The sequence below is a fragment of the Calypte anna genome, chromosome 8 (genome assembly GCF_003957555.1).
Source record: "Calypte anna isolate BGI_N300 chromosome 8, bCalAnn1_v1.p, whole genome shotgun sequence".
NCBI lineage: Eukaryota > Metazoa > Chordata > Aves > Apodiformes > Trochilidae > Calypte > Calypte anna.
The window spans coordinates 1,970,552-1,987,723 of record NC_044254.1 but is presented as its reverse complement, the minus strand read 5'-3'; the positions used below and the strand labels follow the sequence as shown (position 1 = coordinate 1,987,723).

Here is a 17,172-nt window from a genome sequence, read left to right as displayed (position 1 = left end):
TCTAAGATTTGGCCTCTCTAACTTCTTTTTCAGGAGTGAACTGTGAAAATAACTTTGATGACTGTGCAAGTAACCCCTGTGTTCATGGGGACTGTATAGATGGCATTAATCGCTACAATTGTGCTTGCAGACCTGGATTTACAGGTAAAGTCAGCTACCTGATAGCTGTGAGTTGGTTTGAAGATGGTTATCCAGGTAGTTAGGGAAGCTGAGCTGGTCTTTTGCATACTGATTGCAAGGGATTCAGTTAGTATCTTGGCACATCCTTCTAATCTTGGAATCTCAGCGTTTTACATTACAGCAGGTTCTACCAAGCACAAAAAAATGGCTTAATCTGGGCTATGAAATGCCATTCTTGTTAGGTAATTATGTCCAATTCATGGCTCTTGGTTTTATAACAAATAAACCCATGTGACTTTGGTTTATTATTTACAGCTTCTTTCCAGGGACAAAGAGATTGTGGACAATATAGAGAGGTGTTTGATTGGACAGTACCTTGGGCTCTAGCCATGAACAGTATTTCTTTTTCTGTGAAAGCAAAGCATTAACTCAGTGTTTTAATGAGCTGCTCCCCACTCTGACGTCTCCATCTGAAGAACCTGTTTTTTTCCAGCACTTGTATTTCTTACTATGCTCTGTTCCATTTCCTTTTTAAATTATAAAGACTTACACAGTGAAAGCAGGGCTGAATATAGAAGCTTGTAGGCACTCCTGGTTCTGTGCTTAGAGCTGTAGACCTACATCAGGATCATTTCTGATGACTAAAGCACATCTCAACACTGTTTGTAATGGACTTAGTATGTTTTGAGCCATTTATGGTAATATGTTCATAAAATAATAGTTGTAAGACAGTTGGTAGTGCTTATAAGGGTTTTCTCATTATCTTTGTAACTGTGTATTACTGAATGATTCTAATTAGAGGTGATCTGAAATCCATTAGAAATAGCACTGAGAGGCTTCATGGGGATTTTACTTTTCTCTTGGTGTCTTTCTAAGCTTCTGGCACTTTGACTCTTGTCATGGTGGTACACTTGTCCCCAGAACAGAAGGAGGCATCATCCTGATCACTCCTGCCTTTCAGTAATCTTTGTTGCTGGCATTCCATATTTGTTATCCTGCTGGACTTCTTACTCTCTTGCTGTTAAGCTCATTCAGTAGCAGGATGAGTTGGTATATTCCAGTTTTTAAAGCTCTGGCTCACACGGGCTGTCATTACTTTGTCCTTTCCTTATGTTAAAACCACTTTCAACTTACTGCAACGTTCACTTTGTTCAGCTTTCCAGCCTCACAGGATCTTATGGTCACTACTTCAAGGATGTTGCAGTCGTAATCAGAGGCAGGCAAAACAGGAAACGGTGTTTTTTAGAGCCCTTTTTGCACAATAAACCACAAGAACTGTGTTTACTGCAGACTGTGGCAGTATTGGTTTTTCAAAGGGTAGGTACATTCAAAGCAGAAGAGCAGGGCAATGGCAAGTGGAGCTCAACAGGTTTGTTCCAAGCATGATGTAGCTGAGTGCTGTTTGCCTTCCCTAATGAATGAACTGGTGATTTTTAGTGGAATTCTGGTTTGGTTTGGTTTTTTTAGTGGTTTGTAAATACTTTTTGAGCGTGAGTGCTGTTTTCCAAGTACAGAAGGAGTGCTGCATCTTTCAGAAATGCTTCTCTTGACCTCAGTTAGAGCATGGAGGCATGCAAAGGCTGTCCTGTTGCACTGGCTTTAGAGTTGTGTCTTGGTGGTATGTTCTTGCAGACATGCAAAGTGAGAAATTCTACCTGCTGAGTCATGCTGTTGGTTTTCTTTTTTTTTCCCCAAGGCCCACGTTGCAATGTGGACATTGATGAATGCACATCCAACCCCTGCCATAATGGTGGGACTTGTATAAATGAAGTCAATGGCTATCGCTGTGTCTGTCCTGAGGGTTATCACCATCCTCACTGTCAGTCCCAGGCTGATGGCTGCCTCAGTAATCCCTGTGTTCATGGCAACTGCACTCATATTGCCACTGGGTGAGTACTTACTGTCACATTCAACTTATCTGATGCCTTCTGTACTTCAGGGGATTTTTTGTTTTGCCTCTCAGAGTTCTTGACCTGAGCTTTCTGATTTTTCTCTAATTTTTTGGCTTGGGCTCCAGACTTATCTGCTGCCCATAACATAATCCCAGCAGAGTGTATACCTTTAGTCACCAGCTGCAGCCTGTACTGTTTCAACATAGCTTTTTTTTTTTGTCCTGCTTTGTATTCTTTGCTGTGTCTGTAGGAGCATACAGCACAGAATACACTGCCACAGTCTAGTGACAGGGTTTGGAAATTCAAGTGAGCTGAGTGAATGCAATTAAAATAAAGAAATGTTTCCAAACAGCATCTTTGGGGAGCAGCAGCCACCTATTCCATCAAGCTCTAAAATATTAAGCATGGAGACTCTGTTTGTGGCTGGTGCTGTTCTTGCTACCCAGATATTTCATATTAAGGGATGGACAGGCAACTTTTGATGCTGGGAAACAAAGCAGTATTTGGCTTAGAACAGTTTATCCAAGGCTGAGATTGTGTCACCTTTAATCACACAGTTACATGCCTGAGAGAAAGCAAGCAAGCTTTTTCTGGCTCTTTTGGTGGCAGGAGTTGTTTCTGAATCTTCCCATCCAGGAAGACCAAATGCTGATTTTGGGAGCCTGGATCAGACCTCTTTTTGGTAATGATTAAGTCTGGCAGTCTGTGCATTTCCATGGGTTTGAGGAGGTGTAGGGCTAATGTTTGTGAAGCATCCCAGCTGTACATGGAATAGCAGTGGCTCCCAGATGTGTGCTGCACCCTGGAAAGTGCTGTCAGCACTTGAGCAAGGAAATGATTTAACTCTGTAGGGCAGGATTCAGCACTTTCTCTGGAACTGGCAGGAAAGCTGCCTTTATTGCTCCTTCAGCTTGGAAAACAAATATTTTGGTTTGTCTTGGCTATCATCATGTCACCTGCATTCCTAATAATTTCCATGTACACCTGAGTGCCAGATAAAATAAGTCTTATTTGCATGATGGTGAGGGAGGCCATGATGTGTGTGTTGTGTGGCCTGGATCCAGATTAATTCATCAAGTCTTTGGTTCTGCTTTTCATGGGTGGAGAGCTGCTCTGCTGCAGGTTTTGAACCATGGAGAAGATTGCTCCTGTTTCCAGCCAGCTGTTTTCATTTGTAGCCACTGCTTTGTATTAAATCAGTCTAGTTATCTTTGGAACCTATTGTTCACCTCCACTGGTTTTTAATCTTGGTTTTGTTTTTTTTTTTTCTTTGTTTAAATGGGTTGAGATGGTCTTATCAAAGCAGAAACATATTGCTGGTTGATTAAGTGCTTTGTGAAATCTGTAATGGAGGGAAATGTGGTTTTAAGGGAGGGTTTATTTTCAGTATTTTCAGGACTGTAAAGCTGGGGTAAGAACTCTAACCATAATGTAGTGCTTTCCTCAAAGAGAGGTCTTCTGCTTTTCTCTCCAAAAGTGATCTGCAGGAGAAACTGATAGAGGAGCTCTTTCAGAATGCTCTAACATTGCTTCTTTTTTTTGCTTTCAAAGGTACAAGTGTGTCTGTGATCCAGGCTGGATAGGAGATTACTGTTCAACAGAAGGGAATGAATGTAAATCAAATCCATGCCAGAATGGAGGAACGTGTGAAGATCTGCTGAATGGTTACAGATGTACCTGTAGGAAGGGATTCAAAGGTGAAAATTCAGAGAGAAAATTCATTCATTTCACTTCGTTGCACCCTTAGAGTCTTTTTAATCTTTTCATTAAACTTCATTAACTTAAATGGCAATTTGAATCAAGAGGGGAAATGTCAATGGTTATATGAGGTTAAATTACAGCCAGTTCACATAGGATACAGTAGTGGAATACTTAATAAAACCATACCTAAGCCTTGGTTGGACTCATTAAGAAATGTCCTGGTGCCAGCTCAGCTTAATTTTCTTTGAAAGAAAGTTAGATTGAGTTACATAAATGGAGTGGGAATTGAAGGGGCACCAAACTTGGAAATGCCATGGCTTGTGTCTCCACTGAGCTTGCAAGGAATGCTCTGATCTCCTTTTCCTTCTGTGGAGATTTTTCATATCTAGAAATGCTTTCCACTGCTGTGTAAAATAATCATGCAAGTTACAGTCTCTTTATTCACTCTCCCAAGAAGCACCAAGCTCTTAGCATCATGGTTTTTTCTCCTTTTGCTCTGCAGGTGTGAACTGCCAGGTAGTGGTTGCTCCTTGTTCCCCTGATCCTTGTGAAAACTCTGGAATTTGCCAGGAATCTCCTGACTCTGAAGGCTACACGTGCCACTGTGCCCCTGGCTGGGAAGGTAATGGGGATGGGAACCCCTGAGCAGTGTTGGCATTTTGACCACTGCCAGGTGAGGAGTCTTAACTTCTGGCCTCTCCATGTTTCAGGGGAGAGATGTACAGTGGATATTGATGAGTGTCTCTCAAAGCCCTGCAAAAACCATGCTCTGTGCCATAATATTCAGGGCAGTTACCTGTGTGAATGTCGTCCAGGCTTCACAGGAGGAGACTGTGACAGTGACATTGATGACTGCCTTTCAAGTGAGTATCAGCAAATGGGGCTGTGTTTTCCAGTTTTGCCTAGAAATAATTTTATTGTACTAATTATGATTGCTATTTGATAGATACTGTAAGTTTTCATCATGCCTTACCAAAAAAAAAACCAGCAAAAAACAACCCAAAAGCTGAACATCACCTTTGTAAAACCTGCCTGTCTGAGGAAGTCAAAATCCATCATCTTCATCTGCTAAAAGCAGACTGCAGTGTTTTAACTCCTAGCAGGAGTTGTTCCCAGACTCCTACCTTGAAAAGGTCCTTCAAGTTTACATAGTTTCATAAGGAGCACTGTTAAAGGAAGAATTATATTTGCCTAAATTTTTTATACACTCAAAGCAACACTGCAGGGCTTACCTGTATTTCCACATTAAGCTTGGTTGAGGTGTGGTGGGAATCTGGGGTATAACAGTCTTTTCCTGAAATGCCCCTGTCTGACATTATTATTCAGGAAAATTCATATAATTCATTATTATTCTGTTACTTTTCCAGTAAATCCATATTTGCAAGCCAGTTAAGCAGCAGGAAACACTGTTCCAGAGCATGTACCTCTTTCAAAAGGATAGCTGGTAGCTCCTACACTGATGAGTACTGAAATTGTTTAAATTACAAGAAAGCAAATGTTAATTTCATGCCCTTGACACAGCTGTTTGCAAGGGAAACCAAATACATAGTAACTTCTTTTTCTTGCTGGTCATATTTTCTATCATTATCAGATGAAATCAGGGTCACCTGAGAAGTGTCATGTGTTTAGAAGTTTATTTATTACTATTCAAAAAGTGCTTTATCAAACCTTGGAAGGTTTCACAATGTTGTGATTTTTTAGTTGGCTGGCTCTTAAAAAAAAACACATTTAGAGAAGAAAAAAAAATTGAATTAGGGTATTGTGCTTTGCACTGAAAAAAATTTCAATTTATGACTGCAGTAGAGAAGAATGCCCACAAGCCTGTTAGCAAAAGTTGCCTTGTGAGACCCCAAAGAACTTCTAAGACATCTGGCTCACCCTGAGCTTTTGATTTCCTCTTGGTGAGCAAACAGGTACCTCAGGAAAAAAAAATATCCCTTTGAATTGACCCAAATCTTTGCTTCCTGAGGCCAAAAAAATTACTGCTTGTCCTGCTAGTTTTTATGGGGGTGTCTGAAGATCATAGAATCATAGAATCACAGAACTGGCTGGGTTGGAAGGGACCTCAGAGATCATCAAGTCCAACCCTTGATCCACTCCCGCTGCAGTTCCCAGCCCATGGCACTCAGTGCCACATCCAGGCTCTTTGGAAAGATCTCCAGACACGGAGAATCCACTACTTCCCTGGGCAGCCCATTCCAATGCCTGATCACCCTCTCCAGAAAGAAATTCTTTCTCATCTCCAACCTAAACCTCCCCTGGCACAACTTGAGACCCTGCCCTCTTGTCTTGTTGAAAGTCGTCTGGCGAAAGAGACCAAAAGATAGAAGATACCAAGAAGACCAAGATAAAAATGTTTTTAAAATGTTCACCATCTTCTCTTGAACAGTTGGGAAATCTCTCTTTTTCTAAGTGTTTTGAGATGTGAGGTTCATCCCATGTTGTCTGTTAGGCAGCACACCCATGAGCTGAAGAATTTCAAGTTATTGCTACAGCTGAGTTCATTTAGTGTAACAAAAACCTTCCCCTGGCTTCAGCCAAATGTGTTTAATCTATCAAGCAACCAAAACCTCCAATAACAAGGACTTATTGAAAAGCTGATACTCGAGTCTCAGTTTTCTGTCATTAAATATGCAACACAAAATTAATGCACAGCTTTTGGCTCCAGTCATAAATGGCTTGCTTCCACAGACACAGAATTCCATAGCTGCCAGGGGTCTGGCTTTGATTCTGTCTTTTTTTCTCCAGTAGTCAGATGACCTTTAAATGGATGCAGGTGTGTCTCTTACAACCCATTTTTTTTTCCATATTTCTCAGTCAATAAATTAGCTTTAATTACCTCTGATATCTTCATTTTACCAGTGAACTGAATGATCTCATCCTTCTGCCATTTTTTTGTTTAGTCTATTCACATTTTAAAGTTTGCATTTTAGTAGTACTTAAGGGTGCTCATAGGTTAAAAAACCAAGTTGCATAACCTTTTTTTTTTTGCATAACTCCTTCCCAGTTTCCCTCCCTGCCTTCATACATGTCCAGTTTGGGTCTACAGTATGCAGAGCAGAAAAGGAAGCTGGCTTCAGAGGTAGTATCTGACTGGCAATGTGTTTGGCAATTCAAGTCTTAAATCCAAAGGTGGAAAGAGCAAAGCAGGAAGAAACTATAGAATGGTAGAGCTCTTTCAGGCAGATTATACTTGTAGAAATAACAGGAATACAGTAGGGGATGGCTTAGACCAAAAAATAATGATTCACAAGTAAGAAGATCATGGGAGGGACAAAAAATGTCCAGAAATGCAGAGGTGAGGGAGAATCTGAGGTGGTGTATGCCTTAGAGACTGGGAAAAATGGTTAAGTGCTCAGTAACACATAAGTGCTTATATATATATATATATACTCACACACTCATTTACACATACACATTTAATTTGACTCTTTTACTTTCATGCTTAAAATGAAGCACACAAGCTCTTGTGTGTTGAGCTGTGTGTCTGGAAAAGAGAGGATGGTGCAAGTTCTCTTATGAGTAAGAACTGATAAGGAAAAAGAAACAGTTGCTGTGCTGGTTTCCTTTTGATTTTTTTTTTTCTTTCTCAGTAGGCATTTATTAAAAAAAACAGAATTTGTATTTTAAGGTAAGAGGCTTTGAGTCTTTTTTGTTGGTTTGTTTGGGCTGAACAAATCCCAGCAGAGAAAACTTTAGGTCCTGAAGCTTGGTGTTGATCAGCACCTTCTTGTAAGTTCATTATTGTTAAAGTTTGCAATCATTTCTCAAAAAAAGTGACTCAGAAAAGCTCGACAGTAAAACTGTCACAGTCTGGGCTTTGTAATACTCTTTTTACCTAACAGGTTCCTCTCTAGGCCTGGCCTTTTACCTTTACCTATTTGAACACTTAGTGTTGTGCTTGTATCCTAGATCCCTGCCAAAACGGAGCTTCGTGTGTGGATGGGATAAACTCTTTTTCCTGCATCTGCCTGCCTGGATTTCATGGAGATAAATGCCAAACAGACACCAATGAGTGTCTGAGTGAGCCATGCAGGAATGGGGGCACATGCACACACTATGTCAACAGCTACACATGCAAGTGTCAGCCTGGATTTGAGGGAATCAACTGTGAGAACAACATTGATGAATGCACTGAGAGGTGAGAAATTCATTGTGCTGCTGCAGTAAGGAGCCACACACTCTGTGCTGGTGGCTTCAAATCAGTCCTACTCAGAAGAAGCTTTTTTTCTTTTTTTACTCAGAAAACCATTTTTATATAGGGGAGGGCAAAGTATTGATTGGTCATGAAGTTACTGCATTGAGAAATACAAAAATGCTGCAAAAATGGAAGTGATGCTCAGCTCTCAGAGAAGTGAGATTTCCCCTGAGTTATTGACTTCAAATAATATGAATAAGCAAGCAGAAAGAACACTGAACCCACACATTCTGTACTGGAAAACCATCAGAGAGCTTTAGTGCTCATAAATTAGGTATGGTTTAGGAGGCAGAGATAAAGCCTGAAGTGGTTCTAAGGGAGAATTGTGCAGCCAAGTTAAGATGCTAGGCAGCTGTTCCTGATATAAATAGTTCACTTGGTAGTGTTAAAAGCTCTTGGAGAGTTCATCCTGTATACCCATCATCTCCCTGCTTATTTATTTTAAGCTTTGCTAGGATTTATGGAAGTAACTTTAGATCCTCAGGAGCAGTTTCTAATAAAGCTTGAAATGGTTGAGAAATTGTTTAAAAGTATTTTTTTTCCAGTCTAGTTGTGAGAAGCAAATAAGGTGTCTAAATGCAAAGCTCTTGGTACTCTTGCATACAAAGAAAAGATCCTTTTTATCTTTTTTAAAAATTGGATTTGTGGGAGAGGAAGTGTTTTAACATCTTTTGCTTAAGAACAGGATTGTGTCGCTGATGAGGGTGTGTTTAATTTGCACAACAGTTGTTTAACCAGGTGAAGTAAGTTGGGTGTTTTAGCAGCATTCCTGGTTCTTCCTTGAGGTTCATCCTGGTTTTGTTTTCTTTATCAGTCAGGACAGAAACCAGTCCTGCAAGTATGAGTGAAGGCTGTAGCAATTTTCACCCCTCTGCCAAGCTAAACCAGTCACACCTTCTAACCAGAGTTTTCCAAGCTTAAGGGCACCATTATGGTTGGCTGATTTGAATTCAAATAATTCTGTGTCTTGCATGAGAAGCTGCTTAGGAGAAAGTGCCATCATCTTTTGGAGATGGGTGCCTGATGTGAGTGAAACACACCAAGTGCTGACACATTTCCTCTGTCTTCTCTTCCTTGATTTTTGCTATAAATGTGAACAGAAGTTTTTGCTCCTTATAAACCAGAATTCATCCCACAAGGCAGAGGAATGTCTCTGATAAACAGGTTAATGTTGACATCTTTACTGTAATCATGGTCAGTGGATGTCTAAAGTATCTAAAATCTGAGAGGTCAAGGAGGTGAGACAGTAGCTTCTCTCCTGGAAGTACCATTTGGCAGTGGTACTAAACAGAAAGCATGAATTTATTTTGTATACTTTATCAAATTTATTATCTTGAGTCTGATCTAAGGGTATTTTCAGAGGAGTTTCCTGACAAGCATCTCTTTTGAAGGAAAAAGGTGTCAATTCTGCAGGAGGCTTTACTTGTCCTCACTTTCCCAATCCCTTTTCCAAAGAACACCTGATCTGGCAGGATTTCTTATGATCAGAAGATGGGAAGGAGGGGAACAGTTCCTTTGATCTGGATTCTGCCAGGGTTCTCATGAGAAGAAGAAGAAGGGATTTAGCAATACCAGTACTCTCACATAATTTCAACAGGGAACATGCTTGTGTTTTGCATATTATATGAATGTTTTCCTTGAGAAAATGTCTACCTCTGACTCTTTTGAAACTTGAAAAAAAAAAAAGGCAAAGTGTTTTGTTTCTCATGCAGAATACAATTGCAATTTGTAATTAAATTTATATAAAATTTTATCAGTTTGAGCAAGCCACACACATGCCTGGTCCAATATTGTTTGTGAACACACTGAAACTGGGAAGATTTCATTAAATAAGTTACCTCCATCACTAATGACTCATTGAAACCTTGCTTTACTTTCTTTGTCTGTCAAGGTAAAAAGACAGAGAGGTGGATGGTGAGCTGGAATCCCCTTCCATTTCCCTTACCTGTTGTATGCTGCTTTAGCAGGAACACTAGCAGTGGTCAGAAGATCCTGTAGTCTGGTTTTTTCCTCTCATTTTAGTGATGTTTTCTTGCTGTTTTGGCAGTGAGCTAATTGCATTTTGTCTCAGTTTACCTTTGTTCTCTCTTTCAGCTCCTGTTTCAATGGAGGTACTTGTGTAGATGGGATCAATTCCTTTACTTGTCAGTGCCCAGTGGGTTTTACAGGACCTTTCTGCCTCGTGGAAATTAATGAGTGTGATTCACATCCTTGCTTGAACAAAGGCTCTTGCCTGGACAGCCTGGGCACGTACAGATGTGTCTGTCCTTTGGGTTATACTGGGAAGAACTGTCAGGTGGGTGACATTTCCTTGCCAGCTGTGCTTTTGTTTGAACTGTCCAGCAGTAGATGGGATTGGGTTAGATTTGGGGTACCAAATGTGGCAGAGCTCTTGTTCCTTCAGTTCTGGTAAGAGGTGGTTGACCTGTTGGCCCTGGAGAAAAGAAGAAAAAAAAAAAAAAAAAAAAAAAAAAGAAAAAATCAGTCCAGTTTCTTCTTTTTTTTCTTCAGAGCTCTGCAATTGGAAAGTGTCTGCTTGTAAGGAGGAGAAAAATGCTCATTTATTTATGAGGACAGGTGTCACTGGGACTTTCTGGATTCATTTTCTTCTTAAATGTAGAACATCCATTAGCTTTGAAAATCACTGCATCTCATTTGAAGCATAAAATTGTCCTGAATGAAGGCAGGGTTCCTGTATTTTTTTTAAAAATGCCAAACAAATACAGAACAAAAAGCAGAATATCTGTCTGAGCAGCAGGACCTTGATTTAACTAGTTTATTTCTTTAAAGGGAGGTGGTTGATTGGAGAATGGGTCATTGTTTTTTTTTCCATAAGAGGCCAGAAAATATTTTTGGGCAATAACTGATGGGATTGTCCTCTTCCCAGCCTCCTGTATCCTTAAAAAAAGGCTGTGTCCTTACTTGCAGACTTAAATTGAGGCAATCTACAGTTTTGAGAGAATAGGAGCTGCAAACCCATACGGATTGGTACCTATTAAAAACTTTAAACTTGGCATATCACAGTGGAAACAGAATGCTGGTTCAATTTTTCAAATCACAGTTGTTTTTTAATTTATTTTATGCTTATCAAAGCAGCAAGAATTACTTGAGACTATTTCTAGCTTTAGAAATAGTCTTTTTAGCACTATATTGGCTTCCTTTATAAGCAGTTTGAGTGCAGCTTAAAAAAAACATTAAAACAACAAAACCTGTGAAGTTCTTGAAGTGGAAAACACTACAATTTATAAGAATTTTGCAACTGCCTTTCATGCCAATGTGTCTTTGTGAAGCAGTGGGTGTTAAAAAGAAGCATTTAGTGGCAGTGGGGGAGGTTTTTTTTTTTTTCCCAGTATTATGCTGCTAGACATTAAATTGTTGGGTCTGCTTCTAGGTATTGCTAATGGAGGAAGTGAATGCAAAGTAATGAAGTGATATAAAAAAGCAACCCCTCTGCTACCCTAATTATGCATTCTGGGCACACCACTTAAACCTCATTGGGAAAATTAGCATTGAGAGTGATCATGAAGTACTGTGACATTCAGGAGTTCCTCTTCTGTTCTGTTTGCTTGGTTTCATGGAGAAAAGGGTTGATGTTCCCATCCCCAAATTAAATGTGCTTTCTCAGAAAGTCTGTTTTATGTTCAGAGAAACCTCATCATAATGCATTACTAATTTTATACAAGGAATCATGCTTTCTAAATGTATAAGTACTATTCAGAGCTGGATTGGGGAGATTTATAGATCACAGCTACACTGTAGTTCTTGTCCTAGTGGTAAACTGGCTCGACCTCATTAGCAAAGCTAAATAAGCAGCACAAAATCAGACAATGATTCATAAGTTACAGAATTTGCATGCAAAACAGCTTCTCATTACAAATGCAGAAGGGAAAGGCTGGGTGTTTTTCTTCTTCACGCTCAGCTACATCTGATAAAACTTTAATTCCAGATTTCTTTTTGGTTGCCTGTGAAACCCCAGGTTTTTTCTAATTTAATCTTTGTGAGGAGGCGTCTGAAAGACAGAGCTTTCTGTAATTGAAATTGCATTTTACAGCCCAAATTCAGTACTGGTAGCTTTAAAAACCTCAATCTGCCCTCAAGTCAGCTTGAAATCAATCAAATATCTGTATTCCTTTGAAGGGCTAAGTGCTCAAAATGAAATGATGAGTAGTGCCTGGTTTATATTAGGTTAGACAGAGTTATTTTTGGGTCCTTGCTGCACTTTCATATGATCATAGAATAGAATCATGGAATGGTTTGGGTTGGAAGGGACCTTAAAGATCATCCATTCCCAACCCCCTGCTATGGACAGGGACACCTCCCACAGCCCAGGGTGCTCCAAGCCCCATCCAACCTGGCACTGAACACTTCCAGGGAGGGGACATCCACAACTTCTTTAGCCATGGTGATTTACTGAGTATTAGTCCCTTTGGAAATTATGTTTTTTATGTAAGGAACCAAGAGATGCAATATACTTTGGCCCATCTCCAGTTCCTGAATGTTTGTGGGGTTACAGTTTAGTCTCATAAGTCAGGAAAACTCAGAGAGACCATATTGGAGGAAATGGGGTCTAAAAGGGCTATGGTGAGCTAGTGACAAGAAGGAAAAGCAAGGATCAAAATGTGGAACACATCCATCATCCTCAAAAAGCAGTGAAGATGGGGATGTTTGGCAGAAGAACGGGCACCCTGTCACTGTTGGTAGCTGGAAATCTTCTACTCATGTGGAACTACAGTATTGCATTTTTTCAAACCCATCCCATTGCCTAAAAAAAGTATCACTTGTTGGTCTCAAAGATGACACAGGGTTTTTCCTCTGTATTTTTGTGCTTTCCTAGGGGTATGATCTCCTGAGACCCAGTGAAGCACCTGGCTTAGCCTTGAGAAGTCCCTTTCTTCACAGTGCCACGGGGAACCAGTTTTGCAGAGCTTCCTTCCTTTGCTTCTCAAACATGTACTGAGTAGTTCTGCCATGTATTAAGTGTTTTTTTTTTACTTTTTGTCTCTCCAGACACTCAGGGATCTGTGCAGCAAGTCTCCCTGTAAGAATAAAGGCACGTGTGTGCAGAATGGAGCCCAGACTCGATGTGTCTGTCCATCTGGCTGGACTGGTGCTTACTGTGATGTGCCCAATGTCTCGTGTCAAGTGGCAGCTTCCCAAAGGGGTAAATAAGCATCCTCTGTGCTTTCACTGAAAGCATTTCCCCATGCATCATTAATCTGTGCTGCTTTTTCTCTGTGTGCCTGTGAACACAGCAGGCACTGGAAATCCCAGAGAGGTTTGCCTGCGTGGTCAGTTCTAAGCTAAAAGGCTCTCTGCAAGGCAGTGTTGGGGGGTGAAAGCTTTCTTGATTCTGCCTGGCATCTACAATGATGCCAGAAGCTGGCTTCTACAATGAAAATGTTAGAAAAGAAGAGTTAAATACTTTATGAAATGTCAGAGTTTCAGTAAGACTATTTTACATGCCAAAATACATCAGCTATTTACACCTTTCTGCTGAACCCCAGGCAGGCCAGGTTGACAGCATGTTGTCCTTGTACAAAAAAAGGCATCTCATAACTCATAATCTTTTAAAATATTTAGACAGAGAAAACTGGCTGCTGAGTGCACTGTTTAGCTGCATAGGTGACACCACACAATTCCCCCCCAAGTAATAATTTCCCACTCCAGATGATACACATGTCAAAAGTTTGGGTTTTCAGTGAATTTCATCCTGGAAGGTGGCTTGTGACCCAGGCTGTTTTCAGTCCAGGAAATCCAAACAAGCAGATTCAGTGTCAAAGGAGAGTTGTGTCAAGCTCCCATTCCACCTGCAGACATTTAGGGACAAACACTGCACCTCAGAAATACTTCAGATGTGTGCTCACCAGTGATAGGATAAAACAGCAGTACAAATACTCCATGCCAGTGTTGGTGTTGCTGATCCAAAGGGAAGCAGAGCAGTGACTTCCTTTGGAAGTAGAGTTACCCACTGTCATTTATTTTCAATGTTGGAGCTTCAGCTTTTCAATTTATTGTCTGTCTGGCCATATTCATAGAATCATAGAATCATAGAATAGGCTGGGTTGGAAGGGACCTCAGAGATCATCGAGTCCAACCCTTGATCAACTACCGCCACAGTCACTAGACTATGGCACTGAGTGCCACATCGAGTCGCTTTTTAAATGTCTCCAGGGACGAAGAGTCCACCACCTCCCCAGGCAGCCCGTTCCAATGGCTGATCACCCTTTCCGTGAAAAAATTCTTTCTACTATCCAATCTGAACTTCCCCCGGCACAACTTGAGACCCTGCCCTCTTGTCTTGCTGAGAGTTGCCTGGGAAAAGAGCCCAACCCCCCCTGGCTCCAACCTCCTTTCAGGGAGTTGGAGAGAGTGATGAGGTCTCCCCTGAGCCTCCTCTTCTCCAGCCTCAACACCCCCAGCTCCCTCAGCCCTTCCTCACAGCAATTCTGCTGGATCCCTTCACAGCCTCCTTGCTCTTCTCTGGACCTGCTCCAGCACCTCAATCTCCTTCCTGAGCTGAGGGGCCCAGAACTGGACACAGGACTCAAGCTGTGGCCTCCCCAGGGCTGAGCACAGGGGCAGAATCCCTTCCCTGGACCTGCTGGCCACGCTGTTCCTGAGCCAGCCCAGGATGCCATTGGCCTTCTTGGCCACCTGGGCACACTGCTGGCTCATGTTCAGCTTCCTGTCAATCCAGACTCCCAGGTCCCTTTCTGCCTGGCTGCTCTCCAGCCACTCTGTCCCCAGCCTGTAGCGCTGCATGGGGTTGTTGTGGCCAAAGTGCAGGACCCGGCACTTGGCCTTGTTGAAGCTCATCCCATTGGAGTCAGCCCATCTCTCCAGTCTGTCACAGCAAATGTGTTTGATGTGTTTTATATCTTTGCTCACTCTTTTTAACTTCTTTTTAGGGGTCACTGTGGACCAGTTGTGCCAGCACTCTGGTCACTGCCTCAATGTTGGGAACACACACCACTGCCAGTGCCAGGTGGGTTACACTGGCAGCTACTGTGAGGTGCAACTGGATGAGTGTGAGTCCAGCCCCTGCCAGAATGGTGCTACCTGCCAGGATCACCTGGGTGGATACCAGTGCAAGGTAATACTTGGTGGCATAGTAGAAAGAGGTCTGAATGTTTAGAGCATGGTTGTGCAAAAGAATCAAGAGGACTCAAACACCTGCAAGTGGTAGAATAGTTTCAAAGGGGGGATAAAAGCAACCTGCACCTGGAAAGATTTATTTATTTTTTTTTTAGTTTAGCTGTGGCAGAAGTAGTGCTTCGTGGAGGCTTTTAATGAATTAGAGATCTGGCTGATGGGCATTTGAACTCTTGGCCTCTTTGGAGACAGACTTCTTATCTTGAAAGATTTTTTTTTTTTGCCTGAGGTGTGGTTTATATTAAAATGGATGTCAAATATATCAAAGGAATTCTGCATTCTCCCTACTGGATGGGCAAAGCATCCCCTGTCTCTCAGCGTGGGAGAAACCTTCCATGGCTTTCTGTTTCCTACAGAGAGCAGTGCAGACCCTGAGGTTATGATATATCAACATTTATAATCATTTCAGTTTGGGAGCTTGTGCTCAGAAGGACAGAATGAGTTTTATGTAAACCTTGGTTTTACATAAATCTGCTGAGCCAGTCTCAGTGCTGAAGGGTGTCAGGCTTTGATTGCCAGATTTTCCAGGAATAAAGCTGCTCAAATTCAGACGTGGGGTGGTGTTGAGTGGGACGTGGTCAAGTTGTGTGCTTAAGCTGGCTGGTTGTGCAGCCCTTGAAATCACTTGAAGTTGTAGAGCTACAAAGGCAGTCCCAGCCTGTCCTACTGAGAGCTTGTTTTGTCTGTGTTGGTCTTTCTCAGATGTCTACTAATGCATCTGTGACAAGGTTATTCACACTTATTTTTCTACTGGCAGTGTGTGCCTGGATACCAGGGTGTCAACTGTGAATATGAAGTGGATGAGTGCCAGTTTCAGCCCTGCCAGAATGGAGGAACATGTATAGACCTTGTCAATCATTTCAAGTGCTCCTGCCCACCAGGAACTCGAGGTATGAAGCTCAGCAATTAAGTGAATGTTACAGGAGTGGGTTTTCCTTTCTGACTACTGGTTTTGTGATGCAGAGTCTAAAGAGAATGCATCATTTTCTTTGAGGAATGTTCCCAAAGTGCTCCGAGTCCCTGGAGATACATATTTTCTCTTTAAAAATAAAAACTTCTTTTCTTTGGGTTTTGTTGGTTTTTTTCATCTGAAGGAATAGGTCATTACAGTGTCCTTTGGGAATATATGATCCATCTTTGGGAATTGGGATGGACTAGATGACTATTAAGGTCTCTCCAAACCCTGTTTTGATACAGCAAATGCAAGGTTTATTTTGGGTGAAGATGCTGTGAAATATACAGAAAATTTGCTTAGTTCTTGTATAATTTCCAGTGTCCTTTACGTGTTTAAGTTTTGTCCTGGCATTGTCCTCTCTTCTGCAGTCTTGTGGAAAAGAAGTTTGATGCCTCTAGGCTGGCAGAAACTATCTTAGCAAATCTGAGCTCTTGTATTAAGAGCTCTTGTTTTTAAAAACAAATCCACAGTAGCATAATGATGATTTCTATTAAGTATGATTCCACAGCCTGTTTAATGTCATGTTTCTCCAAACCTAACTTTCCATTTCCCTGTTATCTGCCCTGATGGCCCTGACTTCTGATAATATTCAGGATTGCACATTTTAAGCAATCAATGAATGCTTTCTCTCTTGACTTTTTTTCTTAACTTTATTTCTGGAGTCAGTTAAAGATTTTACAGTCCTCTGAACACACTTTTTCTTTCTGAAATGCATCATCCTAACGTAGGCAACCTCCCCATATGTGTCAGACAGAGCTGAATTCTTGGCTCATTAATTAAATTTAATTAAAATGATCAAATAATTGAATATACTTCCCTCCTGTCTGGTCATATTACCAGTTGATTCACTCAAGTGTGGTTGTCAGCACGTGTGGATAAGTCTTTATTTCACTGTGAATCATTGCATTAGCAATTCTTTATGTACTCTTCTTAATTTGGTTCTCCAATTTAAAACAAAAACCCAAACCAACGAGAAGCTGTTCCTTATGTCTCTACATCAAAGTCTGTGTTTATGTTTCTGCACTGCCAGAATTTGTTTTACTAAAGCACTTGCCCTCCTTTGAGAGGTTCTGAATGCCCTGCTTTTGATTCTTCAGTTGTCATTTGTTGAGATTAATGACATTTTGGATGTGAAAGTTTTTTGTGGGTTTCTT

At 41.2% G+C, this 17,172-nt stretch overlaps 1 protein-coding gene across 2 annotated transcripts in view; it reads left to right on the top strand.

Annotated features, from left to right (window-relative positions):
- NOTCH2 (notch receptor 2) overlaps positions 1-17,172 on the top strand; it is an 86,077-nt gene that overhangs the window by 49,806 nt on the left and 19,099 nt on the right. For both annotated transcript variants that reach the window (XM_030455684.1, XM_030455685.1), the window contains exons 12-21: positions 34-144; positions 1,817-2,009; positions 3,564-3,709; positions 4,216-4,335; positions 4,424-4,576; positions 7,626-7,854; positions 10,006-10,207; positions 12,919-13,072; positions 14,820-15,004; positions 15,821-15,953. In XM_030455684.1, coding sequence (XP_030311544.1) covers positions 34-144; positions 1,817-2,009; positions 3,564-3,709; positions 4,216-4,335; positions 4,424-4,576; positions 7,626-7,854; positions 10,006-10,207; positions 12,919-13,072; positions 14,820-15,004; positions 15,821-15,953 — 1,626 coding nt within the window. The remainder of the gene's footprint in view (positions 1-33; positions 145-1,816; positions 2,010-3,563; positions 3,710-4,215; positions 4,336-4,423; positions 4,577-7,625; positions 7,855-10,005; positions 10,208-12,918; positions 13,073-14,819; positions 15,005-15,820; positions 15,954-17,172) is intronic.